Raw genomic sequence first — 22136 nt, 5'->3', positions numbered from 1 at the left:
CCCCGATCATTTCAACAGACCCTCTGGTCCCCTTACTGAAATTTGGGATTGGCTGGCCTTGTCTGCCAATTCAGAGGGCACCACAACAGGCCTGCAGCAAATGTGGATGAACCATCCGCAGTGCTTCGTGCCTCTTTCTTCCTTTTTGCTTTCCCCTTATGTCCCTCTATTGCATCTAATTTTATTCCTCCCTTCCAGTCGCTTTTTATTTTTCTAAACTGCTTCCGCTGTTCCCCATCTTCTTTGCCTCTGCTCCCCTGCTTGTAACCACCAGCCTTCTCTTGGTCTCTTTTCTCCACTTTGAAACACCTCTCTTTTCCTGTTATTACATCTACATTTTAAATTATGTTTACTGGCTCTGCTATTGTGTGTTTCTGTGTGAGTGCGTGGGTGTGTTATGAAATTAAAAGTAGCGGTGTACCAAGATTGTTCACAAAGCACTTAGAATAAACAGCTATCTGTTTTGGATAATGCTTTTCTAACTTTTCTGACTTGTATCCAATCATTTATTTTGCAGTGCCTTTTTGTCATTTTGCAGATGCTCACATTCACAGGGACGTGCCAATGAGTGCAGCAGTAGAAAACACTTAAAATAATGTATTGCTAGCAATTCGAAGAGCCAATAGGGAGGACAAGGGCCAACACAACAGTGCCCAGGCAGTACACAGTTATCTCTGTGTCTTTGTGATGTTCATGTATCAGCAAAAAGCTTGTGTAATAATCTAATAATAGAGAGGTGCACAGAAATACTTCTATGCTGCTCTTGGATCCTTTGTCCCCCTCTCCTCTCTTGTTCTTCTGACTTGGCCTCTACTCTCCTATTATCTACTCCTCTCAGGTCTGTCAAACCTCTCCTCTCATATCTAGTGCACTTTCCTCTTCGTTTCATCTTCATAGTGGTTATTAGTCTTCATTGGAAACGTTCTCTTCTCTTTTATCTTTTGGGTTCTCCAGCCTCTCCTTTCTCCAGTCCCTCGTCTCCTTCCAGTTTCTCTCAGTTTTCTCATTTGTCTCCATCCTTTGCAACCTGGCATTTGTAATGTCTAACCTCATTTAGAGCTGCCTCCTTGTCCCCCCTTTTTCAACTTTGGACCTCTCCTCGCAGCTTGTGTAACCTCTCTCCTTCTGTTCATTTAAGTGAATGTCCTGCTCTCACCTCCTCTACCATCTTCTCCATCTATCAGCCTCTGTTTCCTCGCCGGTTTTTCTCCGTCCTTTTTCTCCTCTGCTTACTTTAACCTTGTAAGTTTGCCGTCCATTGGATGGTTTCTCTGCTTGTCGTCCTATTACCTGCTTACCAGTTTGTGTCCAACCTGTCCTTTATTATCTGTCTCGCCTCTTCTCTCTCCCCTTCATGTGTATTATTTGAACTAAGCCTTTCATCAGTTCCACCTCTTCTCTTCTCATTTGATCCTCCTTCTTTACTTTCCTTTTCTTTAATGTTCACTCCGATCCCTCTCTCATCCACCTGTCTGACCTCTTGTCTCTGCCTCATTCCAATGTCCGACAGCTGGCCAGTCTTCATGAATTATAGAAGAGATACAGCAGACCTAAGTCTTTGTATCTCTATTCATCTTATTTTCCTATCTTTTTGGGCTTTTAAACATAATAGTTCTTACAAAATGCAACATGGAACTTTGTTTTCCTCAACCATAAAGCTAAACTCTTACTCCAAAAGCACAGTTTGAAGAGTAGCGACCTCTTTAATTGTGTTAAAGCTGCGATAATAGATTGATTACAGTGCAGAAATTGTATACCAAATCACCAACATTTGCAAAGTAACACACATGTAGTAATTCAGAGGCCAAACATCTTGCACATCACCATGCATACAGACCCCTCTGGGAAATGTATCTCTCTTAAAATGTTTTAAGTGCAAAATTGTTTGAAAACAGTCCAAGACCATTTTGTTATATTACAGTTAACAGTTTCATCATGTGAATCTTATGTATTGTCGGAGCACATTTTCTTTAAAAGCCTGATTCAAAAAGTACAGAGTATGAGATACAATCACACACTTACAAAAATAACTAGAATGAAAAGTGCTTTGAGACTTGGGTAACAAAAATCCTCTTAGGCTGAAAAGCTCACTAATGTTATACTTAACTTAACTGCACATCCATGTTGCTAAAACACATATCTATGGGGGTCATTAGGGTGGGATGCATTGTTTTTTTGCTGAAAATAATATAAAGTGCACTATATTCGCTATCCAACCTCAAAATGCCCTCAAACTTTTTGTTCTCTGGTTCTTGCACTCATGTCTCATATATGTCATTACTGTGAGTCTCACTACATGCATGTGTATGTAACCACACTAACTGATAAAGACCACTCGCTGAGACTGAGAGATAACACTCTGCTCTACTGTAATCTATTTGATACTAAACAGTTAGATTGCCTTCGGGCAGAGCTTCATCCCATCTGACGTTCTTTATATTCATTTTTTCTTATTCTCTTGAGCGGTCCTTTTTTGTTTGATAACCTTCCCGACTGTATTAACAGAGACTGAACTCACTGTCTTCAGTAATAATCCCTCAATAAGGGCCTTTAACAAGGTCTCCTAATATTTATTTGATCAATCCTCATATGTTGTGTCTGCCCTTTTCCTTATCAGTGCTCCTCCCTCCCTTACAGTCTCTCTATCTACTCAGTATACCTGTGGCATTATTAAAGGGCAATTAGAGTGGCTCTTGTTGCTCTAGGGAGGATGGTAGAACATTGACTTCCATGCAGTTTCTTACATAATTTCCTTTTTCATCTCAGTGCACTATTACCCTCACATTTTTCAAAGTTTTCTTTATTACCCCCTTGGTTGCTGTTAGTAAATAAATGTGAGAGCAGTTAAAGCTGATGTAAGTGTTACCATAGGCAACCAACTCATCATCTCGGTGATGATGCTTAAACAAGTGTTTTTGAAGATGTGAACTTTGCTGACTTTCTACCACTATTATGATTATTACCATTGGCTTTCAATTCTTCCACTATACTACTTATATCCTCGCTTCTTGGTGTCTTAGTGCACTTTAACATGTAACCTGTCTCAAGAAACTATTGTAAATAATTCACGTGGGAGTTACACTGCACCCAGGACAAGTGCTGTGCTCCACTTCTGGTCAGTGGTGTGATTATGGGAAGGGATAATATCACTCATTCAATTCCCTCGTCCACATATTTCAAGCCAGTGGAACAATTTGTCTTTCAGCTAAAATCTTCTTAAATTGCAGCCAGCCTTTGCACCTCAGAGGATAATGCAAAGTGACATTATAATCACACGTTAAACTCTCGGAAAGTTCTGATTTAAATAGGGATGTTTTTGTCGATTTTTTTACAGGCTCTCAGAGAAGGTAATTTAGATCGTGCAGTTATTTACATTTTCAAGTTCTTTGTTTTGTATGCTACACCGTCTTTTGTTTGTCATGAGTAATTTCACAACAGAAATTGGTCATGCTGCCGTCTGTAATTACATGGCCACATTTTGGTGACTTTCCCCTAAAAACAGCATTTGTGTTAGAAAGGTTTTACCTACCTCAAATTGAAATATGTAGGCTTGTCTTCCATGAGCACACCCATAACCTGAGTGCATGTACCGCAACAGAGAGCCATTACATACATGTCAATCTCTTGAAGAAGACATCATCTCTCTGTAAGCGTGATGCTCACCATCAATGTGTACCCTACAGAAATGATGTGCACATAAACAAAACAATAACAATAATTCAACTAACAGTGTATTCGTTGGAGCGGGCCTCTGTGTGATTGTGGTGAATGCTGTGGGTCTACAACAACCTCAGCTTAAATGTTGCTAAATCTTCCCTTTCCTATTGGCCTGGTCGGTTTCTATTGTATTTTATTTACAATTACATCAATGTGCAACTCATCTCTAATTTAGAAAGGCTAACAAAGTCCTGATCGTTACAAGATGTGAAAATCATTAGGTATGTTTTGTTTTGCATTTGTCTATGCCTGTGTTCTTCTACTACTTTGTTTGTATTTTTTATAAATTATTTGGTATTTGCTTACTTCCAGGCTGACTGGTACAACCCTGCCATCACCAGTGATCTCGAATAAGAACTGGCTTCGGATACATTTCACCTCAGATAGCAACCATCGAAGGAAAGGATTCAGTGCACAATACCAAGGTACTTTCAGTCTCTTGTATTCTCTGCCTCCATGTTATGCCTCCATGCATGTTAGACACTAGCACTGTACTTACAATACATACCTACAAACCCATAACAACAAAAGATAGTACTGGACATATATAGTACATTTATTGCAGAATATTTATATTAACTGTAATTGAGGAAGCCAATTATTAAGGACAGAAGTCTGAAACCACCTGAGTGGACTTCCTGGACCTTTCTGTCATCTAATTGACTGGTCGTATTACTTAATTAGCATATTAAGGTGCATATTAGTTTCCACGTGGCAGCTCAGATTTAATTGGCTACTTCCATCCCAAAACAGGATGACCCAAGACCTGTATATCTTGCTGTGCGTCTCCAGCTCTTCTTCATTTTATGCTGCTTCTTTCTTCCACTGTGGTCGCTCCCATGCTCTTGTCTTGGTACTCCTGTCGTTTCCTTTCTGTCTGTCTCTCTGGGTCTTCTGTATGTATGTGTGTGTCTGTGTGTATGTGAGGTCTGTTTCTCGTGGAATGACGTTTGGTTTCAACACAGACTTTTCTGTTATTCCCTGTAATGATGCTACTTAGGATGAAATAGATGGAATTCATTTCCATGCTGCTCCACTGCTTTGTTTTTTCCCTATTTTCTTCTCTCTTGTCTCGTCTTTTTTCCTTGTTCTAATTTTCAATTCCTGCCACTGTTGCACTGTTGTAGGTTTGTTATTAGAGAAGCTGGAAGCACTTTCTGAATTGCATGCATAGCTGATGCATACTAAATGGCAATGCTTAAAAGATGTACAGTAATTTAAGTTTAATAAAGCATTATTCATAATTAAATTAATTAACTCCCTTTCCTTTCCATTCTGCAGTGAAGAAAGCAATAGAGTTGAAGTCCAGAGGGGTGAAGATGATGCCCAGTAAAGACTCCAGTCACAAAAATGCCGTCTGTAAGTAAACTGTTGTCTGTTGTGTTGTTGCTTTTGCAGTGTGACTCTACGCCATGTTGAAAAACCTTTTTAAACTAATGTTAAACACATTTGGTGTGATGTGGCAAGAGCAACAAGGTTCAAAATAAAAACCAAAATCCATAAATATTTGTGCTTACAGAAGTCAAATGTATTCATAGAAGTGAATATGTTTTAAAAATACACCTAGTATTTGTAAAGACATTTTATGTTATGCTACGGGAACAATCAATTTTTTCAGTTCAATACAAACCAACCAATGAAATCTAAACATCCTTATTACAAATACTTGTCACTAATAAACTGAAATACCGTAGCATTTTGTCGCTGTTATTTTGGTTGGATAACGTTTCAAGTCTTCTTTTGCCACACACAGTAAACCTCCCTCAGCTGGTGTCACAAGAATAATCTGCTACAGTCCATAATAAACTCAATGCAGCATAATGACTCAATTTCTGCTGGCGTAGCTATTGCTTCCCAATGGACAAGTTCTTGTATATCCATTTCTGCTTTCTATTTCAATCTAACTTTCTAAATTTCAAGTAGAGTCTGGTGGTTTTGCGTTCGGATTCTTCACGACAAAGCTGGAAATGTGCCCAATGCATTTTTTTGTTCCCTCTGAAAGTGCAGCCAAGAATCCTGCAAAGTGACAGTGTATTCTCCCTCAGGTGGGTACATTTTGTATTGTAAGCCAGAAGAGAAATAGTACAGTCCTATAGTGGACATTAATGAGGGCTAGTATATGGAGGATAAGTACACAAATACAAAAAAAGTCCATTTAGTTTCTGTCTGCTACATTATTTTTCACTCGGCTCTCCTCTCTCCCCTACTGTTCATGTGCAAGCTCTTTGCTTGCATAATACCCTACATGTCATTTAAAAAGGATTTAAGTAGATGTTGTTGTGCCTTTCACATCTCTGTTTTTGACATGGTGAAAGCCTTTAATTTTTTTATTATTCCAAGAGCACAAAGCATGACTACATGTCAAAGATAATTATTATATTATTTTGCATTTTGAGGCTGTAATTTAGATGCTTTAAATTATTAAATTGATTTCCCATTTGTTGTGATGAACAGGATTGACTTTGTTCTCATATCTCAGGCAAGATGCCATGTGTGGATTTTATCACATACAAACCCCATGTTTTCATGTGAAGGAAACTGACTGTAAGCTTCCTGGGTGTATTAGAGGAATACAATGGAAACACAACTAAATGTTCCCCTTTAAACTGTGGGGGTTTTCCTTGTTTGTAAGTTTTTCCTTGTACGATGTGAGGGTCTAAGGACAGAGGGTGTCGTATTGTCATACTGATATTCTGTACACACTGTGAAGTCCACGGAGACAAATGTAACATTTGTGATATTGGGCTATATAAATAAACATTGATTGATGATTGAAAACAAAAGCAAAGCTTTGTCAGAGAAGGTCACATTGTAATGCTGGCATCTATTTTTCGAGAGTAGGTGACCATTTTTGCAGTTTATTTTGGTATTTAGGCCAATAAAATATACCTCTAGTTTCTATGTTAGGCATTTACTTATTTGCTCAAGTTAAGCTTCATGATATCTTAACATCAGAAGAACCACCTTCACTAGTGTTTGTAGAGAGGATTACAAATTGGTTGTTATTTAATAAATCACATTAAAAAGACAGATAAAAACCAACTAACTCTTCTGTGCTTGTAGTGTTTAAATGGGTGTTAGAGGCGTAATAGCTCAGTTGCAGCTAATGGGATTTCTAATAAACTTCTATATTATGTTGACCACAAGGCAGAAAAACAATGAATTTTAATGATTGATGCAATGCATATTTCTACAAATGGCAGACATATTTGTAAGCAGCTTGAGATGCCTCTGAAACTGTATTCAGATCATGTGACCGAGGCTTTTAATCATCACGTAAACTCAAGCTCATACCTGATCCATTCCTTAGGGTTTAGCTCCATAATAAGACCCTCATCAATAATTCTACTGATTTACACGCTCAGCCAAGCATGTGCTCCTGCAATTACCATTCGTATGGTGTTTTTGTGTCTGTATGTGAAGAAGAAATCGTATGTGCTTGTGTGATTTTACATGTGTTGCAGCAATTAAGATTACACTTGTAGCTATTTGAGTGTGTGTGTGTGTGTGTGTGTGTGTGTGTGTGTGTGTGTGCGTGCGTGCGTGCGTGCGTGCGTGCGTGCGTGCGTGCGTGCGTGAAGAGCTCCCTGGGCAAATCAATTTGTTATTTTTATCACTGATGTGGGGCTCAGAAGAGTTTGGATCTCACACAATCTACTGTAGATTACAAAAAAAATAACAAGCATGCACAGATATAGACATATATGCAAAAACACTCGCACACATGTTTTCGTGTGAGAGAATTGCCCAAAGTCATTCTGCTTAGTCAAACGTTTTTGCATTTGCTTGTTACAAGAAGTGCCAAGTAACAAAAAAAGATCCTGTTGCGAAGTATGTCTCTTTTCATGGTCTCTGGAGCTTTCTCCCACGCTGACAACATTATTTTATTTATGTTTCGTAAATAAATATTAACTTGAAACACAAGCTAACTACAGGCAGTAAATCTCACCTGTAAAAAGTCAGTAAGTGTGGTCCAGATTCCGTTGCACATAATCCTGTGTGGGTTTCATAACAATGTAAAACCACAGTGTTCACCAGTGGTTCTGTATGTGCTTCAAGACTCTCCAAAGTAAGCTTTCCCCCTTGTAAAACGATTGCTACCCTGCAGAGAACGATGTTTAATCACAATTTGGAGCCAAAGAATAATGATAATGACTATTATCGGTGTAGTTCTGGGCTCCCTTAAGCTTTTTGGAGGCCAATCCGTTTAGTTTCTCACCATGGGATCCATGCTCATTAAAACCAACCCGATATCACGGCAAGACGTGAACATGTGACGATTTACCATGCTGGGAGACGTGAAGATGTCACAATTTCATCCCTTCAAACGTGACAGTTACACGGTATTGTTAACCCATGTTAACCATTGGAGAAATAACCGGAAATGCCAAGCAAATGCTACCCCGACGGTCGGTTGTTATTGTCAATATTAATATAATAATGATTTATTTTTTAATAGTCACACTCGATTACGCCAATTTTCTTGTTACCCCAGCTGATCGACACCTCTTTTAGCAGAAACAAAGGCTACATTAATGTAGTAAATCGATGTTAATCCATGCGTGTAGATCTGGTGTGGATGTGGAATTAACGGACGTGACGTTGTGCGATTGAGTTGCCAGGCAACAGCTTCGGTTCATGTTAATTTACAAACTCTTCAACTACAACCGTAGTTATATTTAAAAACATGTTGGAAGGCCTCACGAAATACTTTAATGCAAATTAAAATGTAAATGTAAAGGAATGTGTGTATAACAAAATACATCGATGATAAATGAAACCGGAAACTGACGTAGGCAAGATCCTCAGCTCGATGATTGGATGGTTTCGCCGCAATGTATAGAGCCCTGCTGAGAAGACTTCTAGACAAGCAGGAAGTGCCGCCAAAACTGAAAACGTGACGTGGATCATAAATATATAAGCAATTAAACACCATCTTACATTTCTTTTCACACAATATGTCTCCTTGCAGTATCAACACTAATTTGGCTGTATTTACACCATAACGGTGCAGAGCTGATAGAAAGGGACACCTGGTGGGTAAAGCACGTTATTGAATTTGATTATTTATTATTAGATATTAATAGGAGGATGTGCAAAATAGACAAACTAATAAGGCTTAATTCAAACATTAAAGAGTAATTTAGGTTAAGGTCTTCTTTTCAATAAGAAAAAAGCTTTGGGGGTATAGAAGAAGAATATGGAGGGATGAAACCCTCTTTAATGGTCACACATGCAGAGCACACAGCACACACAGTGACATTTGTATCTACAGATACATATTAAGCCTGACAAAGTACTTAATATAATTGCTTTCCTGCAATGTTAACTATGTTTAAGCACTTATTTGTTTATTATTTGTTTATTATTAAACTGATATTATACTGTATTATACTCTTATAACATGTATGTAGATAGTATAAGAAATGTGCAGAATGACAGTTTAATGGTGGAGGTATACACACAATATTGATAGATGTCTTGTAATGCACTGTTGAGGAACCTGCGACCCAAATTTTTCATTCATTGCATAACTACACCGTAGTTGTGTATAATATGTCAATAAACCTTAGCTTAGAAAATCTTGAAGGGGTGTGGAAACTAGTCATTATATACAGTCTGTTGTGACAACACAGTCTTTAATTAACTATTAGTAGAGAATAACGAGTAATGAATATACTTTATAAGGATCCTATTAATATCTAATAATAAAATAATAAAATTCAATAACGTGCTTTAACCACCAGGTGTCCCTTTCTATCAGCTCTGCACCGTTATGGTGTAAATACAGCCTATCTCCCAATCGGATCAAATATAAAAGTCAGCCGAATTAGTGTTGATATTGCAAGGAGACGTATTGTGTGAAAATAAATGTAAGATGTTGTTTAATTGCTTATATATTTATGATCCACGTCACGTTTTCAGTTTTGGCGGCAGTTCTTCCTGTTTGTCTAGAAGTCTTCTCAGCAGGGCTCTATAAATAGAGAACTACGGCAGATATGTAATATTTAATGCAGCCGAACCGTGTATTACAATGCTGTTATGTGATGACTTTCAAAGAGAAAAGCAAGCACACTCGGAATAAAGTTTTATTTTGTTTTTAAAAAACATTTTCAGATTTCACATCACATAAACCCCAAATTCCAGCATGCATTGCGGCTAAACCATCCAATCATCGAGCTGAGGATCTTGCCTACGTCAGTTTCCGGTTTCATTTATCACCGATGTATTTTGTTATACACAAATTCCTTCACATTTACATTTGAATTTGCATTCAAGTATTTCGTGAGGCCTTCTAACATGTTTTTAAATATAACTACAGTTGTAGTTGAAGAGTTTGTAAATTAACATGAACCGAAGCTGTTGCCTGGCAACTCAATCGCACAACGTCACGTCCGTTAATTCCACATCCACACGCATGGATTAACATCGATTTAATACATTAATTTATCCTTTGTTTCTGCTAAAAGAGGTGTCGACCAGCTGGGGTAACAAGAAAATGTGCGTAATCGAGTGTGAATATTAAAAAATAAATCATTATTATACTAATATTGACAATAACAACCGACAGTCGGGGTAGCATTTGCTTGGCATTTCCGGTTATTTCTCCAATGGTTAACATGGATTAACAATACCGTGTAACTGTCACGTTTGAAGGGATGAAATCGTGACATCTTCACGTCTCCCAGCATGGTAAATCGTCACATGTTCACGTCTTGCCGTGATATCGTGTTGATTAAAACATACAAGCCTTTTTTATAATGGGGACCTAAACTGAGTAAATGTGGGTTTACACATTCGGTCGAAGGCTTAGATAGGTCACTATAATGTTGTTCAATAAATTCATCAATCTGGGATCATAGATCATTAATACAGTTTTAAAAAACTAAAGCTAGGGTCCACTTTGGGTCCCGAGCCTGTCTTTAAACAACACTCTATGTATCCCACTAGTGACATTAGAGTGGTATGGCAAATAATTATGCATTATATAACCATTACACAGAACCAGAGACTGATGATAATGACTTTTACCTGTCTAGAGAATGGAGTGCTTATGAATCATAATCTAAAAGACTTTCTGAAGCAGCCTCTAGCCTATATTAAAGCACAGTGTAATAGACAGACACACATGAGAGTACATTTAAATCAGTTTGAGAGTGATACGTTTATGAATAATCCTCACACTGACTATTGATTAGAACCTTAAGTCATACTAGATAGATGGAAAATGGATAGTTAGATAGATAGATAGATAGAATGTAAAATAGTTCAACTTAAATCAGCCCATCTTGCATTTGCAGATGCCCTCTCTCAGCGGTAACATTAGCTTACTGCTGAGGATGTGTCATAATTATAGAGAAGCTGAGAGATTGTGATTAAGGACTTTTACTCCCTAGACAACGACCTAGAAGTGTAATGAATCATTATTGTGAGAGTGTGATTTATAATCAGTGTTTTCATCAGGAATACCTCACGCTAATGCAGCGTGTTGCAATAAGAATATTCTTTTATGCTGTGTTTTATGACTCAGCATCATAACAGGCACATTTATGTAGAAAAATCGAATGGGCTAAACAAAATATTGGCGGGAAGATGGCTGCAGACTTCAGCTTGATGACCTTTGAGCACAGGAAGGTGGAGGAGAGAGAGAGGGCAGAGTGGATAAGAGGCAACAAGAAGAGCAAGGGGAGCAGCAGAAGAGAGCATATTAACAAACTGCACTTCACACATTTCTCACCCCATCCAGCAGGCATCTGAAGAGCACCTACCTGAAATACATGTCAGCTGATCACACACATGTACACACACAAACCAACAGACTCTCCCACGCTCTCTTTCCCCTTGCATCCTCTGTCATTGACTCTTTGACCAAGGATTCTTTTAATGGTTCATCTGTCGGCTCTTTTAATAGAGTAAATAAACTAGTACGCTTTACGGCTTTGCATCCTGAATGCAAATATATCTTTTGTTGTTTATCCGTCTTTACGTTGCCCTCCAAGCCAGTGTTTTCTGTTTTTTGTGTCCAACTCCCTGAGCCAGTGGTTTGTGACTCTTTCCACTGGAAAGAAAACTAGCACCAGAAAAGTTATTATATGTTTTGTACAACCTTTGTGTACATATCTTAGTGTGTCTTGTTTAATTTGCCCCGTTTCTAAGAGTGTTTTTGTTCTGAACTCTCCCTCTACTTTAACGTAAAAGAGTTGCTAGTGCCGCCTAACCTGCTTAGTATCGACGACAGATTCTACACCTCTGCAACAGACTGATTTAGGAATGGTCACAAAGGTCATTGATAAATACTACTTTCAAATATCTAATGCGAAACACTTTGGTTTTAGTTTAAGCTTATCATTTAGATCTTTAATTTTTTATAGAAACGTTCTGAAAAGATGTTTGTTTGTTTGTAACCTTTATTTATCCAGATTGGTCCCATTGAGATCATAGATCTCTTTTTCAAGGGAGACCTGCAGCAATTAGGTTCCACATGAAACATAAAACAACATAAAACAATAGAGGATATCATACAACATATTTACAAGCTACATTTACATACTTATCAACATTTACAAATACCCATAGTTTCAAAGAGCATTTAACTTAGACTTGCTTTAAAAACATGCAGAGGAATGAGATTGCTCAGTTTCAATTTTAGCTGTAGACTGTTCCAAGCAAGTGGAGCTGCGCACATAAAAGCTGTCTTACCTAAGACAGTCCTTGCTCTTGGCACATCTAACAGGACTACATCATGCGATCTCAGACAATAGCTGCTTGCAACTCTCTGTGTGATCAGAGAGCAGATATAATACGGGAGTTTACCCAACATGGCTTTATAAATAAAGTTTAAACGTGTACCAATGACTGAGCCTCTTTACAGTAAGTGATGGCAAACCTGCCTTGTTATACAGGGTACAGTGATGTGTAAGTGCTTTACAATTAGTGACAAATCTCAGTGCGCTGTGATAGGCGGCATCTAACTTGTTCAGGCAATGGGCAGGTGCATTCATATACAACAAATCACCATAGTCCAGCACAGGTAAAAAGGTCACCGTGACTAGCCTTTTCCTGGCCTCAAGCGAGAAACAGGACTTGTTCCTGAAAAAGAAACCTAGTCTAACCCTCAGTTTTTTAAGCAGGTGATTGACATGAAGTTTAAAAGTAAGACAATCATCAAGCCAGATACCAAGGTATTTATAACAGGTAACCACTTCGAGTACTTGTCCTTGCACAGTTACAATATCCAAAACAGGCTCTGGTGTCTTTTTAGCTTTAGAAAAGAGAATTACCTTGGTTTTCTCAACATTTAAAAGAAGCTTTAGTTCAGAGAGCTGAGTCTGAATAATGTTAAAAACAGCCTCCTTAATCGAGGGACCTGCACAGTACATCACGGTATCATCCGCATACAAATGTAAAGTAGCTTCATCCACAGTTTCACCTAAACTGTTGATATATATGGAGAATAAAAGTGGAGCTAAAACAGATGTATAACATGATTTCACCTTAATCTGACGAAACCTTATGTGATACCTTCTGTTGTTTTTTTAAATGATAAAAAGAAGTGATCAGAAAACATTCATCTGTTATCCTTGTATTTATAAAAGACATTTTATTTTTCAACTTGACATTATATGTTATTGAGTTTTAGATGGATTAGATTAGATTAGATTACTTTATTGTCATTACAAAAATGCAAGCACAGTGTAACGAAATGTAAGGATGGTCTAACCAGATTGCAAAACAGTCAGTTACATACACAATTATCAGAAGTATGTACCAAAATAAATGATACAAAAAATAAAGGTAAATAGATGGGAAATGTATAAATAGGAATAAATACACAGATAATAATAAATACACTGAATACAGAATTGCGCTTCAGCACAGCACACGACAACAACTAGGCAGTATGGGACAGCGTGGGGTTCATTGTCAGCAGTCTGACTGCTGACAATGAATAGGTTTCCTTTAGGTAAACAACTTCCGTGACACACCTTCCCAAGTATTTGTGATAACTAGAACTAACAGTTTATGTATTACTATTGTAATACTGGCTTGTCAGTGGATAGAAAAAATATATCTGTAACCTATGCAATATATACTTAATAAACACCTTTCATAGAGAAACCAACATTTGAATATGAACAAATAAGCAACAGCTTTCAAATACATTGTGTGGAACTAATAGTATAGCATATCCTTCAAAACTGTAATGAGGAAAAGGTATAAAGTTGCATAAAGTTAGATATTAGTATAGAACATGATATATTATATTCAGCAACATCCCATTACTGCAGCATTAAATCTAAGAACATTTCAGACATGGCATGCAAGGCATATTGCACCATTCATTGCTCTATCTGGGAATTATATAGTGAAAAGTTTTATCACAAATGATAGGACGAAATTAGTCATTTAGTGAGTTTAAACTCCTTCTATAGAATGAACAGCAGATATGAAGTGGATTCTAGTACAGACGTCAGAAATGCCAGATATAACATACACCAACGAGAAAATGAATCAGCTTTTACACATTCCCTAAAAAGTTGACTTTTAGAGATGAAGGGTTGCTGAAGACACTTTGATGATGTGGAAATGCTATTATGCAATATAAGCTTGTGTTTAAACATTGAAAGGTATTTTAAGTGCAAATATGGGATTAAGTCAGCTTGAGGGTTTTTGACATCAGCAGCAGTATTGCTAGATATTTGGCAGCTTTTATTTTCTATTACAATCTCAGGTTGTTTGCATGAGCTGGATTTGTTTCGACATATGAACCTTTGTATTTGATGCCAATGAAAGCCACTTGAAGTGAGAGAGAAAGGGATGAGAGAGTGTGCCTGAGAAAGTGTGCTTTTAGAGCGTGTTTCTGTGGTGATTTTTGGACAGAACATCAAAAACACAGCAGCTTGTTCTGTTTGAATCATATCTTACACAAACACGCATACACAGCATCAATACGTTCACAACCCCTCATAATACACATAACACAATCACACAAATGCAGCAAATCATTCATCCATCTTTTATTCTATGATGCACCACACATCCGCACCCCTTTGTAAATTGCAGCTAATGTGTACGAGAGAAAAAGCGGGGTGAGCAAAGCGAGAATACAAAAGTAAAGGAGTGTGTGGGAGCAGAGGCAGATGAGGAAGACAGAAGAGAGGCATGTGAGACAGGTACAAGAACAGATGGAAAGAAAGAAACAGAGACATTATAAGGTCAGACATTGGTCTTTCTCCAGGATATTCTCTTTTTTTTCATTTTGTGTTATTGTAGTCCCTTTATAGCATTCACCTCATTTCCATTTTATTTATTCTATCCTTCCATTCCCTTTATACTTCGTTTTTTGCTAACCATCATTATTCATCCACAGAGTTCCATTAAGACAGAGCTGGTCTAAACTGGTTTCTGTCATGTTGTCTGGTCTCATTTACATTTACATTAGGTTTTAGGCATGCAGCAGATGCTCTCAGCCAGCAAAGTCTAAAACCAATGGAAGATCCCAAATATGAGCTGGATGACAATTGCAATGTGTTTTGCATTTTTGCTCTATTCTTTTTTTAGGAACACACCAGATCATGCAGATGGATGAGAAAAGCAGGAGGGAATGAGATGAATGTGAGAACTGAAGGCAGTGTTCTTCATTAGATCGCCGCACGTGTTGGTTTTCATTTCAACAACACAATATTTTTGCCATTTAATTTAAAAGTTTAATCTAAAACCCATTTTTTCCACAATTCCTCCCTGGAGGTTTTCATTTTTTTTTAATAAAGCAAGCAAAAAGGAAAGGTAGCATCATCTCGAAACTACTGATGGTATGACAAGTTTCTACACTTAAAACCTCAAGGTCCTTGGAAATGTTATACGTTTAAAACTATGGAAAAAGTTGCAACATATATTATACATTTACAAACTGTAATGTAAATATTATTTCCAATGTATTTTAATATCATGTCAGTTTTAATGATAAATATAGCTGTCAAAATAAACAAAGTGAGGTCAAAAGGTAATATATTTTTGTAAGCATACAGTAGTATACTGAGTATTGAAAATGGCTGTGCATGAGTACAAATGTTGAATTACTCTACATCACTCCAAATGTTTATGCTCTCTATTCACATAGCACAAAGTGTCAAACATCTCAGTGACCTCTTGCAGATGAATTTAGATCTCTGTTTGCTAAGTAGGAATCACTAGTAAACAGTAAACAGATATCAAGGTTGTTCTGCTGTGAGTATCTTCTGCCTTTCTTTGCACAAAATCCTGCATACCTTTACTCTACTTTTATTCAAAATGTTGTTATTTTTACTAACTAACTATCTCAAAGATTCAGATTAATCAAACAAACTAACATTAACAAACACATAATCATCATGTAGGTTAACTATTGATCCCTTTATGAAATGAGCATACTTCCTGGCAGGAAGCATGTCTTCGGCACAATCCCAAACCACCCCTACCCCTCCGTGACGGAGTGAACTCTGTCTGTAGCCACACTCGCAGCTCAACGAGGCTCCCTCCTGTCAGATGGAGGGAGTAAATACAGCAGCAAGCTTTGGGACGGCCTCCCCTCTCTCCGGCAGAAACAGGAAATGCCGTAACTGTATGTAACAACGGTTTCAAAGCAGCATCTCTTAGACAAAAAGTTTAAATGAATAACTAAAAAAAAACTCCAAACATCTTTCATTGTGTTTCAAAGCTCTTTTAGTTTTAAACCTGATGTTTATAAGCTTCTTAGTTTTTGCAACAGTCTGTAAATATACACAACTTTATAATAAAATGCACACATTTACCTTTTTCTAGACTAAACACAGGTATGATCCTAAGTTAAAAACATATGAGGTTATCATGAGGTTGTTAACATCGCAGGTTATTAGTGGATGTTTGCTGGAACTACTTGTAAACAGCGTGTTTCCTGACGGACACACACAGCGTGACTCCGGTCAGGTCGACCTGGGCTGCTTCTCAGGTCGACTATTTTAATTTCCTCGCTCCTCGGTCCTCGGTCTCACCGGAAGTTGATTTGCCTGCGCCATCTTGAGTACCGTCCCATGGCTCTTATTTCTGCCGGAGGACCGAGGAGCGAGGAGCGATCATGGAGGAGCGATAACCGAGGAACCACCAGACCATCCTCCGATGAAATCCTCAGATACTCACCCCGCACCCTTACTGTGTATCGCTCACTGATTGGACGAGGCAGTGCATGCACTGATCTGCTGCTTCTTGACATGAGAGCAATACCCCAGCGGAGTGAAGAAATACATGAATCTCACGGGACTCACTCCTCAGTTTATACCATGTTTTGTTTCAATTAATGTATCATTTAGGGTACAGAGCTGGCTGCTGCCAGACGAACAGCTGTGCAGCGTCATCACAAACGGACGTCGCTTCACGTAACGCTCCGGAGGAAAGGACGTCCCATTGCTCTTAAAACTCATTTCCCTGCTTCTCGTGGTTTCCTTGCGTCCCTCCATGCTTCCCTGGTGGGAGGGACTAAACGCAGGGAAACGACGCAAGTGAGGGAAGCAAGGATTTCATTTAATCGACCTGAGAAGCAGCCCTGGGTTGCGTTCCAATAATCCAAAAATCAGCTCCTAAATTCTAACCCTATCTCCTATTCCTTGAACTCTGTTCATATTTCTCTTTTTGATTATAATACTGATGAACGTTCAGAACAAAGCACTTTGGCAACTTACCACATACGTTTTAAAATGCTTAATAAGCACCGTAACTTTCATGATATAATTTCTCGGTCATAATCGGTTGTTTCCGTGAACGGCCGACTGTTGAGTGACGGTAAATGCTGTGGCTGCAATGCATTCTGGGGCAGCATTTTGTCCTCTCCTTTCGGTAAGGGAGGTCCAGTGGTTCCTAAGCTAAAGGAGGTTGTAAAGGAAGTTTGAAACCTCCTTTACTTTCATTTAGAGAATTGGAACGGCACTTATCATGGCTGCCTGCCAGTGACGTACTTCCGGGTCATTTCACTCCGTTAGGAAGGTTCCTAAGCTAAATGGACTATTGGAACACAACCCAACATAGACATATACCAAGCCCCCAGGAAGTGCGCCGGAGTCTGATGAGAATATTTGTGCCGGCCAAACGGCGGTACTACACTTCCGTTTGGTTGCTGGGCCCAGAAACACCTTTTCCCATTGACTTACATGGGGAAAGAGTGGTCTGTAAAACGTTGGATAATTTTTTTTAAACTAAATAAACTACCCAGTATGAACACTTGTATAGCCCTTATTAAAAACATTCGTTCCTCAAGTTGTAAAAATGTGCTAATAACGTTATTCTGAGAGTTATTTCCCTCTGCATTATGAACGCGCATCTAACCCACGGGACCGCGCCGCCCGGCATGTTCATGTTACGTGTCCCAACCAATCAGAGCACACTGTGCTCACAGGGAGGGTGTGGGCTGGAGCTATTGAAGCTACAACGAGCCGTTAAAGGCAGAGAGTGAAATTCAGTGAATACACGTAGTTTACAGAGATGCTGTTTGAAAAACCAATGTGAGTTGCGTTTATCTTTACCCATGGATGCACAATAAGAACGGACCCATATCGTCTTACTGCCATCCCAAGGAGCTGTAATACTGGATATATTGAACATGTTTGCTGTAATTCATTACTACATGGGTTCACCAACACGATTTTTAATCTATTGATTCGTGTTCACCAACACGATTTGCTCCTTTTTTTCGTGTTGCACAGCACGATTTTAAAAGCAATGTATTTCTACTGCCTGCAGCCTTTATATATACAGTCTACTGTATGCCTGCAGCACGTCTTTTTCTCCGGTCGGGTCGTGGGAGACCGGACGCTGTGTGGTTCATAAAAACATGTTCTTACTCAATATCAAGCCACAATTATTGCTTTTATTTTAAATCGTATAATTTCGGACTTTTGTTGCCGTCTGTGAGGAAAATAAATGGGGCTCAGACAATAAATGGGGCTCAGAGCCTCAGAATACGGAAATCTGTATTTTTAAATATTTTTTTCCTTCTAATTCGTTATTCTTTTCAAAATAACACACTGTTATTTACTCACCAATAACACACAATTATCCTTGCTTTTATTTATTGGTTTAATTCCATAATCTCGGGCTTTTTTGGCGTCCGTCAGGAACTGAATTTCAAAAGGCCTATAAGGGACATTTCGAGCATCATTGCGATTGTCAACATTTCTGAGTTTAGGATGGCCGAAGACACTACACTACCCATAATCCCCAGCTATCGTTTAGGACTACAGTCCCCGTAAGGTTATACGCAGAGCGTCAAACAGCTGTGTGAAATGGAACGAAACCACGCCAGACTATCCAAAACTGGAATCGAACGCCCCCCCAGAACTACACATGCTGGCTATTGTGTTTCGCAAAATGTTCTATGGGACGTCTCTACTGAACGTTTTCGTTTTTCCCACAATTAGAAGTTGCCAGTATTAAACACATTGGTGTTATCAAATGTAAAACATATAATTAATAAATGGGTGAAAATCGCTTGTGTCCATAATGCGCAGCATATACCCACATGACAGCTCATTGTTACTTTGTAATTCTACTCCACTACAATTCAGAGGTTAACCTGGTATTTTTACTCCACTGCATTTATTTGAGTTACTTTGCAGATTCTGATTAATTATGTGAAATATAAACAACCCTTAAATCAGACTTTAGGTACACGTGACCTGAGTAAAATTCAGGTAAGGTGATTGTCAAGTGCCAACAATCAGGAGATATTTGATAGTTGGTGCTTGAGAAGACTAAACATGTATCTGCAATTGACATGAATGGAAACGAGTAATAAAGTATATTCATTACTCGTTATTCTCTACTAATAGTTAATTAAAGACGGTATATTATGGCTATTTTGCACATCCCTTTCAAGATTTTCAAAGGTTTATTGACATATCATATACAACTACGGTGTAGTTATGCAATGAATGAAACACTTTGGTCACAGGTTCCTCAACAGTGCATTACAAGACATCTATCAATATGTGTGTACCTCCACCATTAAACATATTCATATTCTGCACATTTCTTATTCTATCTACATACATAAGAGTATAATTCATATGTATAATATCAGTTAAAATAAGTGCTTCAACATAGTTAACATTGCAGGAAAGCAATATATTAGACGTTAAGTACTTTGTCAGGCTTAATATTTATCTGTAGATAGATACCCCCAAAGTGTTTTTCTTATTTAAAAGAAGACCTTAATCTGTTATTTAATGTTTAAATAAAGATTAATTTGTGTTTCTGTTTTGCTCCTCCTCCTATTAATATCTTTGTACATCCTGCACTAAACTGTTTTATTGTAGAGATCACTTATAGTATCTTCTTGATTTTTTATATTCTATATTTCTATCACAGACCTTCTACTTTCCCCCTATGAAAGTATGTACTCTTCATATTTTTATTCAAATAATATTTGATGAAAAAAATATTAAGAGTACATTATTGTGTTTATGTGTTATATTATAACACATAAAAACAATAATTCAATAACGTGCTTTAACCACTAGGCGGTGCACACAAGGTACACACAGCCATAATAACGTTGTATTATTAGTGTAGGACCTTTATATATACAGTCTATGTGTAGGACACGTTTTATTCATGCTTTCACATAATTTTACAGCATATTGCTATACTATTTCAGACTCAGTATTTACATTCTTACATTCAAAGAAAATCAGTAATATCTTAAAAAAAAACTACAAGTCCTTTTATATCAGCTGTGCACCGTTATGGTGTAAATATAACTGTGAATTAGATCAAATGTAAAAGTCAGCCAAATTAGTGTTGATACTGCAAGGAGACGTATTGCGTGAAGAGAAATTGAAGATGTTGTTTAATTGTTGAATATATTTATGATCCACGTCAAGTATTCAGTTTCGGCGGCATTTTCTCAGTTTTTCCAAAGGTCTTCTCATCAGGGCTCTATAAATAAAGAACTACGGCAGATCTGTAATATACAATGCAGCCGAACCGTGTATTACAATGCCGTTATGTGATGACTTTCAAAGAGAAAAGCAAGAACACTCGGAATTAAGTATTATTTTATTCTTTTAAAAATGTTTTCCGGATTTCATATCATATAAACACCAAATCCCAGCATGCATTGCGGCTAAAACATCCAATAAGCGAGCTCAAAAAACCATAGCTGAGGATCTTGGGTAATCGCTCGAAATGCCTACGTCTGTTTCCGGTTATTTTTATTTTGAAATTCAGTTCCTGACGGACGCCAAAAAAGCCAGAGATTATGGAATTAAACCAATAAATAAAAGCAAGGATAATTGAGTGTTATTGGTGAGTAAATAACAGTGTGTTATTTTGAAAAGAATAACAAATTAGAAGGAAAAAAAGATTTAAAAAATACAGATTTCAGTATCCTGAGGCTCTGAGCCCCATTTATTTTCCTCACAGACGGCAACAAAAGTCCGAAATGATACGATTTAAAATAAAAGCAATAACTGTGGCTTGATATTGAGTAAGAACATGTTTTTATGAACCACACAGCTTCCGGTCTTCCTCGACCCGACCGGGGAAAAAGACGTGCTGCAGGCAGTAGAAATACATTGCTTTTAAAATCGTGCTGTGAAACACGAAAAAAAGGGGCAAATCGTGTTGGTGAACACGAATCAATAGATTAAAAATCGTGTTGGTGAACACGAAATACCGTGAGACTGGGTTGAACGATTGATGTCACATTAGCATAATGACTAGCTAGCCGCTAGCTGCTAACTGCCGCCTCGTTAATATCAAACCATCATAATAACAAACCATTACCTAGACCCTCCAGAAAAACGTGATTCTGCGATCGCAGAAATTACCGCATAATCAGCAAAATGGCGCATATTTTTAAAAAGCCGCATATTTATCAAAAGGCCGCATAATCCCCGCATTTTTCCACACAAAGTTGAGAAAAAAAAAAGTGAACTCGTCTTGATGATGCGCGACGTCATCAGCTCGCGCATCACAGAAGGTAAACAACACCGTAGAGTGAACGTGTGGAGCTCACACGAGAGTTTCTCTTCACCAAGATGAAAAAATCTAATCCATCTCATTTACCGACAAACATTTCTGCTAAAGACCGGGCAAAGCAGTACCCCGATGTCTGGGGGGAAACTATTCTGCACCCCGTGCAACTGTGTTGGAGCATAAGAGAACATCGACGGTGACAACCCACTTTGATTCATTCAAACATTCGAAAATGCTTTCTGCTGCTGCGGACAAGAAAGCCAAACAACTCACGTTCACCGAGGCATCGACCTCCAAAACCCTTTCGAGGGCTACAAGAAACGAAGTGAGTAGCCTACAAGATTGAAGCTGGTTAGATAACGAACGAGTAAATGAAAACAGAATGAGGCGGAGAAGTGTGTGTGTGTGTGTGTGTGTGTGTGTGTGTGTGTGTG

The 22136-nt window shown here is 38.1% G+C and overlaps 1 protein-coding gene across 1 annotated transcript in view; it reads left to right on the top strand.

Moving 5' to 3' along the window:
* The window catches only part of LOC117442575 (CUB and sushi domain-containing protein 1-like), a 260136-nt gene that overhangs the window by 21039 nt on the left and 216961 nt on the right, over positions 1-22136 (top strand). The window contains exons 4-5 of the mRNA XM_034078545.2: positions 4030-4142; positions 4999-5076. Coding sequence (XP_033934436.1) covers positions 4030-4142; positions 4999-5076 — 191 coding nt within the window. The remainder of the gene's footprint in view (positions 1-4029; positions 4143-4998; positions 5077-22136) is intronic.

The sequence above is a fragment of the Pseudochaenichthys georgianus genome, chromosome 3, assembly GCF_902827115.2.
Source record: "Pseudochaenichthys georgianus chromosome 3, fPseGeo1.2, whole genome shotgun sequence".
NCBI classification, from domain to species: Eukaryota; Metazoa; Chordata; class Actinopteri; order Perciformes; family Channichthyidae; genus Pseudochaenichthys; species Pseudochaenichthys georgianus.
The sequence above is the reverse complement of the archived record's forward strand: the minus strand, read 5'-3'. Positions and strand labels throughout refer to the sequence as shown.